The following is a 15,270-nucleotide window of genomic DNA, read 5'->3' on the forward strand; positions in this document are numbered from 1 at the left end:
TAAAATGTTTCCTACTCAACATTAAGATTTTTTTGTTTTCTTTCAGATACTGATGAATACAGACCACCTGTTTGGAAATCTTACTGTAAGTATCTCAGTATTTTGGGATTTTTTTCCCTAGTCAGAGCTGGAAAAGTCTCAGTTGGATGCTTTAAAAGACTCATTTCTCTTTTAATCAGAATGTGAGTTTAAGCAGCATCAAAGGGGCTCACTTGTTTAGAGATAGGTGCAGTAGAACTGCCCCCAAGGACAAGTGAACACAGATTATTTAGAGGAGTGGATTCTCTGCCCCTTATTAACAGGAGTTGTCCCACTCCTGCTTGATCTTGCTTATAGTGGTTTGCCTAGACCAGGGCTTTTACATAAACTCCATTCAGGCCTTAAAGTTGGTATCCTTGCAAACTTTTGGGGCTCCTGTGATCTAGTGCCTTGCATCTATAGAGCTAAGCTTGAGCTGGTTAAGAAAGCATAGATTATTTTCTTCAGGAATTTGCTGATGTAGTAAAATGAGAGCATTTGTTTGGCCTGGTGTGACAAATCCCAAGCAGGTTTTTTGAAGCCCTGACTAGAAGGGCCTGGTTTGCTACCAGCGTGCCCATGCTCTGCAATTCTTGGGGTGTGTGTGCCCTAGCCCAGGGGAGCTGGCCTTGCATCAGAGTGCCACTCTCTTGGGAGCTTCACAACTTGCTGATTTTTATTTTAAAAAGGAAAAAAAAAAAGAAAAAAGAAAAAAAAGGCAGCAAACAGCCATTTTTAAATGCAAAAGAATTCCATGTAAAGGAATGACCTCTTATTTGGCTGTGCAAATAGAGCTTTAGGGACACAGAAGAGAACATGAGAAAAATGTAAAATAGCATCATAGTTTCCCATAGTGGCTCACCTATAAATTCTAGTTCTTTATAGACCTAAAAACCAAGATGTGAGACATTTTGAGGAACCACAGCAAGAAAGAAGAGTCTTCTGTGGAGAGCAGATTTTGAAAACAGAATGTTTGTGTGTATAACACACTTAACAGTTAAGGGATGTCAGACTTACATTTGCATTACTTTGTATATATTCAGCTTGGTGTCTTCAGGCTGGATAAAGGGATTTGCTCAAGCAACATTTCACATTGTGAAAATGTTTGCTTTCTAAAGGTTGAGGAGATTTGGCACTTGAGAAAATGTAGTTACTTTAAAAGGTTTCCATCCTGCTGTGAGAGACTTTTAATGAGAGATGTGGAATTAAAGGCTAGGTGAGAACCATGGTTAGAAAGAGAGTGAGTGTAAGAGGGCAGATTTGATTCTTTTTTTCAGCTCTGTACCTGTGAACTCAGGGAACACTGCTTCCTTGTTCAGCTTATTCCACACCATCATCTATAACAGAGAGGTTGAACCTCTCTGATACCAGATCTTCATTGGTACCTTGACAGAAGCTGAAAGCCTGGGCATGTGCAAATGTGCACCCACTCTCCAACACAGTTTGCATGTATGGTTTGTGTTCACCCACTCTCCTACAACATCAGGGTTTGCCTGCCATGGTGAACCTTCCTGTGTTTCAGAAGTAAGCTCTGAATCCCAAGGTTTGAATTGCTTTCTGTCTCATGACAGACCAAGAGGAGTGTCTTGTTTGGCTTCCCTGACAATAATTACTGCAAGGAAACTGGTGTTGAACAGTTTGAATTGCATACATCAGTTTGAGGAGGAGCCATAGGAATCCTGTTTTATAACTTAGCTAGTCAGCCTGTTGTGCTTCTTACTGGAAGAGGAGAGAAAGGTGTTGCCATTGGTGAAAAAGAATTTCCTTTCAGAAAATCTTTTCAGCCTGGCTTGAAGTAAGGTGGGAATTAGTTCTCAGTTTTCAGCCAGTTTCTGTGGAGCATGCTGATTGTGGGTCTCCACTGCTCTTTTGTGAAATTCAGAAAGATCTTAACTTGCTCTTTCATTTTTTTTTTTTTTCCTTTGAACTTGGCTCTGCAGTTTTTAGAATTAGATATGGACAAGCTCCAGTACTATCAAATACAGCTTTTACAATAGAAGCTAGGAAATCTATGTGCTGGCAATATAAATGGTAATGCTATGCCTAAAATGATAATTGCACTTTTATATACCAGTGTGCTGTTCTTCATCACTTGCAAAAATCATTTTTGTATTACATTCCCAGTATAGAAATGACTGATTTTAGTAGCAATTGGAAAAACCATTAGGTTTTTTTATTTGGAACAAAGGGAATGTATTTTTCCAGTTTATCTTATGATTCAGTGGTCATTGGGCATCTTGCCATTTTCTCCATTCCCATGTAGGTTGACACATAAATACAGCATTTGCCAGTGGAAAAGACTTGGGATCAAATGAGAATTTTAATTAAGTCAAAATGTATTGGTTAAATTAATGTGTGGTCTTATCTGAAGAGGGAGATAGCACAATGCAGACCTTGGTATTTGTACTAATGATTGAAACATAATTTAATTTTAAACAATTACAATGCCAAATGTTCATTTTACCATTTCTACTGTACTATTGAAATACTAACTTGGTGTTGACAGCTTCATTTTAAAGGTGACTTGCCAAACCAGAATCAGTTGGCATAGAAGTGGAAAGTAATTCTCTTGGTATTATACTAGAAAGTCTGCATATTCTAGTAGCATTAAATTTACATCTGGTTGCAAAGATTTTTTCTGGCTTGATGAAGCTTATTTTAAAAATAGAGAAACAGGAGGAGGGAAGATATAAATGTAAGTAAGTGTATGTCATAATTTGGGCCTTAGCTATTTTACTCTGCTACTCAACTTGTTATGCCTTTAGATCTGCAAATGCAAAGGCCATCTTTTTCTTCAGAAGGGTCCTCACTGAGCAGTGGCAAAGGCAGAGGGTTTGAGTGTCCAGTTCTGAGTGATTCTTGTAAAGTCTTAACATATTGCAGATGCCTGGGTGTGTGCCCAGCATAGTGGGATTGGGCTCCATCTGCTTCCTGAAGGGAGGCTGACAGCAGCCTGATTTGACATATAATGAACTTTAGTTTGTGTTTATTATGATTATTTTTCTGATCTGTTTGTTGGAAACTTGTCTGATCTCACCACTTATTCCATATTACTTGTTAATTTTGTTGTAAAGAAAATCAATATCCTGTTTTGGCTTGCAACATTCTTTTTTTCTGACTGCTTGTTGGTAAATTTGTATATTGTTGATATCCTTGTGTTAAACGTTGCAGAAAGTCTCCTTTATTTAAACCACAATGTTTAATGTTAAAATGTGCACTATGATTCTGTATTAATTAGAATTTAACTTCTGCCTCCTTCCAGTGTATCAGTTGCAACAGGAAGCTCCCCATCCTAGAAGAATAACCTGCACTCGTGAGGTAGGTATCCCAGTGTTCAGTTTTATACACTCCAGTAATGCCATGTCTGTACTTAATTGTGTCCAGCCCAAAGGGTGGTTCCTTGGGGCACTTTGTGCTGTGATTACAGTGAGTAGCCTTGAGGCACTGGTACTCAGAAATCCATTTGCTCTAAAAGTGGAATTTAAAGCATTTTGATGCATATCATCATTTACTGAGAATCATTTACTACCTTTTCATTCTTAGATACATGGAAACATACCTTTTCTCCTCCTTTTCTCATCAGAAATTCACAGAAGCAAGAGCAGAGCTGTACAAGGGAATGATTCACCTGTTGGTACAGACATCACTGCTAGATGTGTGAAATAAATCAGCAGAGAGAAGGCTAAAATCTCCCCTGGTGCTGCTGTTTGAATCATAGTACTTAAGGCTCATTAGTAGCAGGACCTAAGATCTGCAGAGCCCCAGATCTGATGGACTGAAGTGGTAACAGCAGGATCCCATGGACAGGCAGTGACAGGGATGCTCATGGGATCAGCTGCTGGGTGCCCCACACTGGTACAGTGCCCTGAGCTGCCTTCAGCACAGCAGCACCTCTGCAGGGCTCTGGTGCTCGAGCCTTTAGCTGGCACCAACACTGCTGCCAGCAAGATTTACTCATAACTACATCCATCCTGCAGCTTCACTGAAGAACCTGAGAAACAGTAATTTCAATTTCAAAAATGATGAAATGTTAGGCAGTATTACAAAACACAGCTCTTACTGAATAACTGGAAGTTATTACATTGCTGCAATAAAACTTGAGTATTTTTATCACGTGCCAAGAGAAAGAAAATTAATCTTTGGGATATGTTAGTTGCTTTGACATAGTATTAAATACAGAAGGATGTAGCTCTCTCCAAGAGGAACATTAATAGCTTATAACTTCAATCACAAGGAGCATTACTTGACAAAATTAAACAGGCAGTTCTCTGTCATTTTTCCGAAAGTCCAACCATGATTCTATGAAGTAGTCTGTGAATTTGCAAAATAAAATATAGAGATTTAACAAAAGTAAAGTAGTGCATTTAATGGAAGCACTCATTTTCCTCTGTTTATTTGATATTTCTAAAAAAGGTATAGCTGTAACTCAAGAATTATAGTAAAAAGTTTTGTTTTGACAAAGATTTCTATTGTTAACGAGCATCCAAGCAGAGGTATTCCAGTTAAAATTGTTAAGCAGATATCTTAGGTGCATCAAATAAGGTTGGATGGAGATTTGAAGGAAAGATAGCTACAGAAGATAGGATGCAAGCTTTGAAAAAATGAAAGTTTTCTAGTTTTTTATTCCCATTGCAACATTATTAAGAAGGTTCTGTTCTGAGTGTTGTCTATGGTATATTTTTTCATTGCACTAATACACAGGTATCTGAAGTCTTGTAAAAGCTTACTATTACAATACAGGCTTAGAATTCAGAGTGCTCACCTGGATAGGATGAAGTATTTTATTCCTTGCCTCCAATGAATTGTGCTTATTGTTGTAAAATACTGTTGGATAGTTGCTTTTTCCTTCCTTTCCTCAGAAGTATTTCATTGGTGGAAGAGGTGATGATGTGTGTGTGATTATGTGTACACAGGCATATTGTAAAACCTTGAAGAGATTTTTGGTAGCCCTCTGACACTGTTCCTTGAGGTGCTGACATCCTGCCTGTACAATCACTGTAAGCCTTTTATTTTCTGAGTCCTATCTTTGAGTCCTGCTGTTGTTTACTCCCATAGTGGTAGACTAAAAGTGTAATGCTCATAAAGTTGCCTGACTCTTGTGGTGATGGGTGAAAATTTTTCAATTTCTTCAGTTAGATGCTTTGAGGATCTCCTTTGTGAATGTTTTAATTCCCACTGAATTAGAGCCTTCATTTTTCTGTATATATTTTGATTTCTTTAAAAGAAAAAAAATAAAAACAACAAAGAAATTTTAAAAACCCATAATTGAAAGTACAAACACAGTTAAGGAAATAATACTATGCTTAACATGACAATTGTAATTATTTTGTAAGTATTTGCACAAAGTATATGTACCCTGTCAGGGAGAAATTGTAAACTGATAAAGGAATCTGGGATCTTCAGTAAGATAGGTTGGCATTATATCCCAGGCTGGTTTGGCTGCAGAGAAAAGCTTTGTTCTTCTTCATAGTATTTCTTAGAATACTATTAGCTAATCCAGGCACATAAGCAGAGACATAAATTTGTATTCAGTATCTGAAAATTAAAAATTTTTCCTGTCTCTGGGGTGATGGAAATTGTTCAGCTATTGATCAGATACAGATTGCCCTCTTTTTAGAATAGAACAAGAAACTTGCCAGCCAAATCTGAAAGCATCTGTGTAAATCTTCTTCAAATACAAATCACACTGACTACTACAAGTTTCTCATCCTCATTTTCACTGAATTTAAATTCTGTTAATTGGAAAATTTTATTAGCTCTAATAGAGATAGTAAATAAAAAGTTGGACTGATTTACAAAGTAAAATTTGCTATGGATGAGTGGTGGCCTCTAGCCTGTTACAGTCAAAGGGGGAATTGCAAAAGAATCATGAACAATTGAAACACTGCTAAGTCCTGTCATCAGTGGAGAAAGAAATTCAGCACATTAGTGTCTGCAATTTTCCATGCAAAATTTCTATGAATTTATTCCTAAATAAGATTATGACATATGATGAACTTTAAGTGTAGAACTGTCCCTGTGTCAGAGTGAACAAAAAAAAAATACACATTTTATCATTGAAGAATTAGTTCATTTTAAAAAAATGTTCTTGGAAGCTTATTTTTAACTAATAAAGGTAAAATTGAAGAATTCAGATTATCAGTACATTATCAGTGTGCATTTTCCTACTTCTGCATGAATTCTTTATAGTGCAGATAACAATTTTTCATTATAAGTGTTGAACAATTTATGCAGCTGAGCTGATTTGAGTGAAAATATATTCAGCAAGCAGTAACTTGTTAACCTTTCTCTCTGGTCTCAGCCTCTCCTGCTTATGTTGAGCTTTGTGATCTGTTCTTTCTCAGCTGGGTTTCTATTAGCAGCCATGCATGAGTCAGTGGGGAGCAGAATCCTTTCCTAAGTGCTTGAATTATTCAGCTGTATAAACAATTTAATAAATATTAGGAAGAGAATTTTGGTCCCAAGAACATCAAAGAGGTCAGTGGGAAAGAACAATATGTAATTTGGTGAAGTATTAGCACATAAATTGTTCTTCTTGCCTTATTGTAATCCACTTGTTGACACAAGCAGGAGTAATGATTAGGGGAAAAAGCACATGAAAATCATAAAAACCCCCAACCCTTTATTTCATGTGCGAAGGCACACATTGTACAAGTGCTGATACTGAGAGGTGTATTCAACAGAATGACCTACTTAACTTGAAATGCTTCTCAAATACAAAGAATTCAAGTTTCTGCTCTGCTACACCAGTTTCATATCAGAGCAACACACAGATCAGTGGAGAGACGCTGAAGTAAAAAGAGCATTGCATTCATTTGGGATTTTTTATTGTGAAGGTGCAGCAGAGCTGAGTCTTTTAATACTTGATGAGGTTAAAGTTGATGATTCCATAGCATTATAAGGTTATTGACTTCTTCATGAGGCTTGCATGCAAATTATAGTGTTGTTTGTTCAATTAATACTGTATTTCCTCCATGAAATTAATTTGTTTTTGTGCATATAATCTTATATACATATGTACATGCATAGGCATATTTAGGGCAGCCTTGACTGATATATGAAAGCATTCCATGAACAATTTTAAATAACTATATGAAAAAATACATAGTATGGAGATAATTAAAATCACTGGCTTTTTCTGTCCTTTGTAGGAGGCTTCATCCTAATTCAGTGCTAATAGTTAACAAGCCTGTTGAACAGCATCTCTTTGTAGTATTGTGAAAATGGTCAAGAAAGATAGAATACATGGACAAATATAATGCACATCCTGGTTAGAGCTGTTTGTAAAGGTGGCTTTATGGTATTTGACCAGGATGGCTTTCCATATTTCATGATAGCTAAGCTCTTTTCCAAAGCAATGTTTACTATAAGGTGCTTGCCAAGTCTGCCAGATTTGTCTGTTCAAAAGTTTGGTTTCATTGCCTGTATACATCAGTTTGAAAAAATGATAAATTAAGCAATGGTGGATATCTTGTTCATCTTTGTTTTTCTTAAAGGTATCATAGGGAGACTTTCATTTTTTTCCCGTGGCCTTAGTGGTGTACAAATAAACACATTGAAAACAATTATCTCATGCTTTTCCCCCCCCCTTTTTTTTTTCCAAGTTAGAAGCAATTTTGGAAACCTTGCCAAGCAAACAGCAACAGGAAATTTTTCCTGTAAGTAAAAATCCTGAGAATTCAAAAGGCAGCGTTTGGCTGATCTTTGCTGGGTACAAAGAAAAAGAATCAACTGTGGCTGCCCTTACACTCAGCAATGCTTTGGTCCCAAAATAGTGCTAAATTAGAAAAAAAATCTGCAGTATTTTTGGACAAAAAACACTGTATTGTCAGCTATCAGCTTTAGCTAATAGGACGGATTTCTTGCTATCATCTTATTTTAAAATGTATTTCCTTTCTTAGGTGGTCTAGTTTCAGTCCAGATGATTTGGCTTTGTCTCCTTAACTTATGAATGACAGACTGAAAGTTAAGCTAAGAAAGCTTCTGAACTGAACTGTTTTGGCTTTCAGTGCTTGTGTGCAAAGGGAGGATATGTGGGTGCCTGTGGTTGTCATTTGTAGAATTAATTTTGTAGAATACAGTCTGGCAGGAACTTTTTGAAGACCAAGGAAACACAAAAGACCAAGAAAACTGCATGTTGCTTCTGGTTCCAGTGCAGTTAAGGATAAGAATAAACACTGTGTCTAAGTTGCAAGGGGTTGGTGTAACAACACCTGTCAGAAGCTCTATAGAAAGCTTGAGAACAGTGTTTACTGTCTTACATGGTAAATTTGGCTTACAGAGTTTTTTTTTAATGCACACAAACCACACTGTGTGTGTAGCCCAGTCATTCTGAGTGAATTAGAAGGCCCCTGCTGAGTTCTGATAGAATTTTCTTAAAGTCTTAATGTATGTCAATATAGATGTCAAAACCCCCTAATATTGTCATAAATGTAAAAAGTGATGAAAAACCCCCTAAAACACAAATAAGCAGGCACTAAAACTCAGTGAATTGAGGTTCCAGCTGCACTAAGTCATGCACAGTGTTGCACATCAACATTTATGCTGAAGTTATTGTAAATTGGTAAAGCTGATCAGTAGAGACAATGTTAACAGAAGTAGTTATTTTCCTTTTTAACTCATAATCCACTGAAATGAACTGCAAGCTTAGCTACAAATGCCTGGAAGTCCTGTGGAGGTTTTTTCAGATGCTTTGTTCCAGTCATCTGCAAGTTGACATTTTCAAATGTTTGCACAAGGTATATTATAAATTTTCTTAAGACTTTCAAGTACTCTGAAGATGCCCTGTCAAGTTACTAATCCATTTCTGAAAAGGAATGCTTTTGCTCATGTAAATTTTCCAGTTCTGTCTTATAAATTCACTGAGATAAATATAAAATCTCATTAGACAGACAACAAAATCTTATTAATGACAGGATTCTTCTTTTAACAACTGCCCTAAACTAGTGTCTTGGCTTAAGGGTTTTAGTTAAGAATTGTTGCAAGTTTCTGTAACAACAACAATAAAATGCTTTCATTTTTTCTCTCTTTATGTTGCTATCTTCTTATTGAAGAAATGGATATTTTTTACTAAATGTAGGCAAAGACCTTTGTTCTTTTTTTGAATGATCTAATCTCTTCAGGCCCTCTGAAAACAACTATCATACCAGTTAACTCTTGTTTGCTGTTGTAAAGGAAAAGGAAATGTTTTAGAACATGATAAATCTTTCCAGTGATGTTTTTTCCAAAGTGATGAATCATTACAATAGCTTTTTATTTGCTGGGAATGTCAAAGAATTGTTATTAGACTGTACATCAGGATGTCTGTTGCTTTTTCTGGTTTTGGGTATCTGAAATCTTTATACTCAACTGAAAAAATGGAGAGAAATGCTAGTATTAATAGGCTTTTTGTTGAAAAGTTGGAAAAATAAACTAAAGTGACATTCTATGTTTCAGCATAGCTGGATTGTTTTATACTTTTGTAGTTCAGATTGTGTAACTACTGACTTTTACTCCCCTAAGAGTTTCCCCCTTGAAATTTAACAAGAAAGGGTAACCTGGTGTGGTGTAGATTATTAGCTGATATCTGTGAGGTCTGCTGTTCCTCACGTGGCTCTGAACTTCTTGGACAAATGAAGATGCATTATTTCATCTAAAATAATTATGAGGCAGCTTGTACCTGACACCCCTGCATGTTGTGTGCATTTACACCATAAGGTCTCTGGAGCACACACAAAGTAGAGTTACATTACTTAAAATGTGCACACTGCTTTTGAAGTCATTTAGGTGATACTGCAGATCACACAGTTTAATGAAGTCAAGAAGAACAAGACTTGGGCACTTGGTGATTCACTCAACCATTTGCCCTCACTCTGAGGGACTGTGTAGTAGTGGCTTTATTTCAGCAGGGGCACCAACAGCTCTGTGATGGAAGGTAACCTGTAAATTGATGAGTTTTATAGATGTTTCATTGTATTAATGCACTTAACAATATGGTGCAGTTACATGCAAACTCATTTCCCCTTTCTGGCAGTTTCTAAAGCAATATTTATTGCCATCAGTTTGTATATGCAAAGTCCTGCGGTCGACATGGTCCAAGTGGCTCATCCTTTCTCACTCCATTTTAAGCACACACATCTACTTTAACAAGTGCAATGATTTCTGAAGGTCTCCCTTTGGTTTCACTGTCTTCTGATTGCAGAAGAAATTCTGTTGTCAGTTATTTTGCCTGCACTTTCCTATTATATCCCTTTCTGATTTTAATACAATATTGTAGACAGTCCAATTACTGTATAGCTTCTCTTGTTGTGAAAAATTACAATTTCTGTTGTCTCTTCTAGGTAGAGAACAGACCCAAATATTATGGAAGAGAGTAAGTAACAAACATCTCTGAAAGTGATTTATCCTGTTTTATCCTGACATATTGGTTAATAATAGTTACAGAAAAGGTGTCAGGTGTTCTTTGCCCTTTGTTTCTTCTGCATGTTTTACAGCAGTGTGTCTCACCATCAGATCATTATTACAGTGCCATCACTTTTGTCTGCCTAAAATTACAGCTGCAATTTCTGATGGATATGGATATCACTGAGTGCCACTTTAAGTGAGAAAAACATACATAAGTTTCTGTACTTTCAAGGGATTGGCTTTTTCCATCTTCCTCTCCAGTTGGCTTTGCAAAAAAGGTGTTTCTATTCAGGAAAAAAAGATACTTGGATCCCAAATTCAATATATGTTCAGTCTATATATGTCTTCTGTTTCAGGTTGCTAATGCAAAGATGGTTAGTTTAGTATGAAGAGATAAAGCAGATCTTTCTTACATTTATTTTGGCAAAAGATATGTAGTATTGCTGGGTAGTTACATCAGCAATTACTGAGATTATGGCAACTTGCTAAAATCTCAGGGATTGCATAAAAATCTTCAAATGCTTTAAAAAGTTAGATTGCATGCCATTAGCATAAAACATGTGAAGCCAGCAGGAGATAAACAGATTTATTTTTATATGTTAAACTGATAGATGCAGATTTAAAAACAATGGGCTTGTTTCATAGATTTTCTTCCCTAGAAGCCTTTCTAAACCATTTAAAGTAACTTCAAATACAGGCAGAAAGGGAAATTAATTTAAACTGTAGATTCCTGCAAATCAGTACTTTTTAATGTTTGTTTCTTTTTTAATTACTATTGTTGGTGCTTTTTAAAAGAAGACCAAAAGGTGATTTAAAAGAGGAGAGACATGTGTTTCAAAAAATATTTTTGTTCCTTAGATTCCATGGGATGATCTCAAGAGAGGAAGCTGACCAATTATTAAGTGTTGCAGAGGGAAGCTATCTCATTCGTGAAAGCCAAAGGCAACCTGGAACCTACACTTTGGCATTAAGGTCAGTAATTAATATTTCATTCTTAATTTTATAAAATATTCAGAAGATTTTACTGTGTTGCTGACCTCAGAACATAAAACTCTTTGTGATTATTTTAATTTTTTTAATCATTATACTTTTTTATCCTAGTTATAGATTTGGTGTCTTTAACCTTCCCTGTCCCTTTTTGAAGTGCTAACATTCCTTATTGTTTGCACCATCAGGATAACAGCAATTGAGATTTTGCTGGTGGGACTTCATTTTGTCCTTTTCCCACTGTGATAGAGATGTGACCCCATTCAGATGTTGGGAGAGCAGGTGATCAAGAAATAAAAGGCATCTTATGAGTTCCCCTGACCAGTCTGCCATGCAGTGGATAGGTAGCTGTTGCTGAAGAACACAGTTCTCTCTAGTCTCTCCATGGGATGGCAACAAATTAGGAGGCCTTTTTATGTCTCAACACCTGTTAGCTAACAGTGTTTGCAAATCTACTGCTTCATTCTGCAAGTGGCTCAGCTATAAATAAAAATCTCAAATAAAAAACAGCTGTAAGTTTTAAGTAGCTGAATTATGTTTAAGATATTGGAGGTTATTTTGCCTTGTGCTGTACACCTGAGTACTCAGATGGGAGATGGTGATTATTAGCAATGTTGTAAATCTAAGTGGAACACAAAAGCATTGGAGGAGAAGATGCAGTTACTAGAGGTTTTATATGGGTAAAATAAGATTATAATTAAGATAATATGTCTTGAAACAATAAGTTGTGGTGAATTAGTTTTTCAGGTAGAAAAAGTATATTTTCATGGATATTTGTTTCTGTGGTAATGAGGTTTCAAAAAGAAACATTATTGACATTTACACTGACTTCCATTAACAGTGTAAATTTGATATTTCTTATTAAAATAATACTCAATTTCATCATCTTCTGCTCTTGAAATATTCTTTTAAAGCTAAAAAGAAATCAGTCATTGTAACACCTGTCTTGAAGGCAGGGCTCCCACTCCCAGAAGGTACAGTGCTTATGGACCAAGATGAAGCTATTGAACATCTTGTGGGATGTATTGCTACAGGTTATTTTCCAAATGCATCTCCAGTCTAGCAAGTAAAAAGATGTCTTTTTTCCCAGGTTTGATGGTATCTTTTTCACACTGGAAAACCCCTTTGAAAACAACAAAATCAACTTTATACCAAGCAGAGAAAAGAGTTGGGTAGTTGTTAGTGATCAGTTTGGGAAAAGGTTTCAAATGATAGAAGAGTTGTTATCATTGATTTATTTTGATGAAATTCAGCATTTGAGAAACCAGAAACTGAAACTGCAGCATCTTGCAGCCATTTCATTATGTTTAAGTGCTTTTTTGTCACTACTAGACAGTGCAGCAGGAGTCTGTATTTCCATTGACTAGAGGGAAAGTTTTGCTCCATTTTTATTTTTCCTTTCCTTGGAATTATAAATGCAGAATATAACCATTAGCCAAAATGCCCACTGACTGTGTTTCTGATACTGTGGCCTCTCTTAAAGACTAGGTCCTTTCTGCAGTCTCTCTGTGCATCCTGACTGTGAGCAATTTGCTGTGATTGCCATGATGAGTTTATGTAGCTCTATCATTTTTTGAGAGCATCACTTGGGTTTGGGTCACTACACTGCCAGATGGCAAAGATAGCCCCATCTGCAGTTTAGATAATCCCAGCAGGAATTTAAGAATGTAATTTCCATGGCCAAAAATGGAGTTTGTCAGTAGGATGGTATGTATGAGCAAAACTTTTCCAAGTTCAACAGAAAGCTTCTATTGAGTTCAGGGTCTCTAATTTCACCCTGTCTCTTCTAGCTGTATGAACCAATTTGGTATTTTCATACTAGGTTTAAGTGACACTCTCTTTCTGAAGCAGTCATGTTAACTTTAAGATCACATCAGTATGATTTTTGCTTTTCCTTCTTTACCTTTATCTCTTAGAAGGTGTGAGATGAAAGAAAACTTGGTCAGCTGTTACATAAAAAAGCACACAGAACAGATTCCAAGAATTTTATGAAGTTAACCCAGCAATTCTCTAGAGTTGCTCTAATTCTTCAATAACATAGTGACAAAACATAAAATTAAATATACTTGTTTTCTCATCAGTTTTCAGGCACATTTTGGTTAAAAAATGGAAAAAAAGTTGACTAAAATTTAGATTCTTGAAGGTACTATCAACCCATGGCATAAATACCTGGTTCACTCTGTATTTCTGTGTATCTACTCAACCTCTCACTGTTTGTTCTGATGTGTTAGTTTTTTACAGTGTCAGTTCTGATTAGGGCAAATTGGAAACTGCCTATGAAGTGCATCATGAAATCCCAGTTCATGGAGACATGGAAGTCTTGTGGTAGCTCTGGGTAGGATCAGCTGATGCAGAGACTGAGCCAGGTTTGTTTGCTGTAGCTGCTGGTGGTTCTGCTGGGGAGGCAGGCAGTTCAGTGAGACAGCCCAGCTCTGGCAGATGTCTTCTTCTCTTCTTGGGTTTGTGTCAGCCTGCCTGGGAATCCTGACAAGCCCAGTGCATCCAGTCGTGGAGAGCAGTTTAGTGAAACAGGATCATATCCCTTCCTGTGGCAAGGTATGATGTCTCTGTAATGAAATGTTTCCAGTCATCTTTTCTGAAATGGAGAACAAGCTTTTTGTGATTTGTCCTGAGGACCCAAGCCAGACAATTCCTCAGATCATCATGGAACACTTTCAGTGTTACATTTGATTCCACCAGCTATTGTAGCTGATGTCCAAAATCTCAGTGTCCATACCAGCCAGGACTGCACATCCTGTTCAAGATGAAGTGCACCACATTTTTTAGTTCTTTGTTCTCTAAATGCTTCTAAATGAGTTGTAGACCACTGTGAAGCATTAGGCTGTGTTGCTTTTATGGAACTAGCTTTAGTAGATCTAAAGGTCTTGTTCCTGAGCTGCTACAGACATAGCCTGGCACCACTTAAATGACCAAATGTAGGACAGGAAAAATAATCATTTTTAAAAGCTTAAGCAAGGCAGTCAGATGTTCTTAGTGCAGTACTGTGGAATAGCTAATTGAGTTCAAAGTAAAGACTTTAAACACTTTTTCTTTGTAAGGTAAGGAAAGTGGCTCTTGTCCAAAAAAACTTTTCAGTTTTTAAGTTGCTGTGGAGTTACTGTAAAATCTGCTTTCCACTTATATAACAAGCTGTATCTTGATTGTCTTATGATAAGCTATTTTTGTCTACTTTCATCCATTATTGTGCAATTAATTTGCATCCTGACTTTTTTAAAGGCAGACTATCTTTTAAATCTAAATTTGAATCATAAGATGGTAAGATTTATTCAGAAAATATTTTTTTAAGATTTCTAACAGAGGTAGAAGTAGATTCTTAAAGAAAAAAAAAATGATAAGTATAAGAATAATTTAAGTATAGAAGTTTGACTAAATATCCAGAGCTGTCCTTCAAATAAAATTGATGTTCAGAGCCTAAGAAGGCCTGTAAAATTGTGTCAGTCTCATATAAAGGAGAATGAAGCATAAACACAACTGAGAGCAGCAAATCAGCAGCCTACTATATTTAATGTCTGTACTTAATCATGGATGCATTCATCAATCAGAGAATGCCACTGAAAATGTTTTGCAATCTTGAGGTTTAAAAAAGTTACTAATATGAGAAAACTATCATAGATATATATCTGTGTCCATACATATCAGCAAGTCCCTGTTAGAATAAAAATGTATAAAATACACTGTAATGTTAATTCAATGTTCCAGACAGATTTAAAGAATGAAAATTCCTAATTCACTTCTGGAGCTATTAGATCTGCTTTTAAATTTGCAAAAGAGTAGTACATTGCTTAGTGTTAAGACCTATAGCAAATGACAGTAACAATAGATATGGTTTGCAATGTGGCCTTTTGTGGTGAGAGCTTGTTT

The 15,270-nt window shown here is 36.2% G+C and overlaps 1 protein-coding gene across 3 annotated transcripts in view; it reads left to right on the forward strand.

Moving 5' to 3' along the window:
• The window catches only part of CHN1 (chimerin 1), an 89,617-nt gene that overhangs the window by 19,458 nt on the left and 54,889 nt on the right, over nt 1-15,270 (forward strand). For all 3 annotated transcript variants that reach the window (XM_079310353.1, XM_079310355.1, XM_079310354.1), the window contains 4 exons: nt 47-85; nt 3,281-3,336; nt 10,338-10,369; nt 11,260-11,373. In XM_079310353.1, coding sequence (XP_079166479.1) covers nt 47-85; nt 3,281-3,336; nt 10,338-10,369; nt 11,260-11,373 — 241 coding nt within the window. The remainder of the gene's footprint in view (nt 1-46; nt 86-3,280; nt 3,337-10,337; nt 10,370-11,259; nt 11,374-15,270) is intronic.

This window comes from Erithacus rubecula, assembly GCF_903797595.1.
Source record: "Erithacus rubecula genome assembly, chromosome: 8".
Lineage (NCBI taxonomy): Eukaryota > Metazoa > Chordata > Aves > Passeriformes > Muscicapidae > Erithacus > Erithacus rubecula.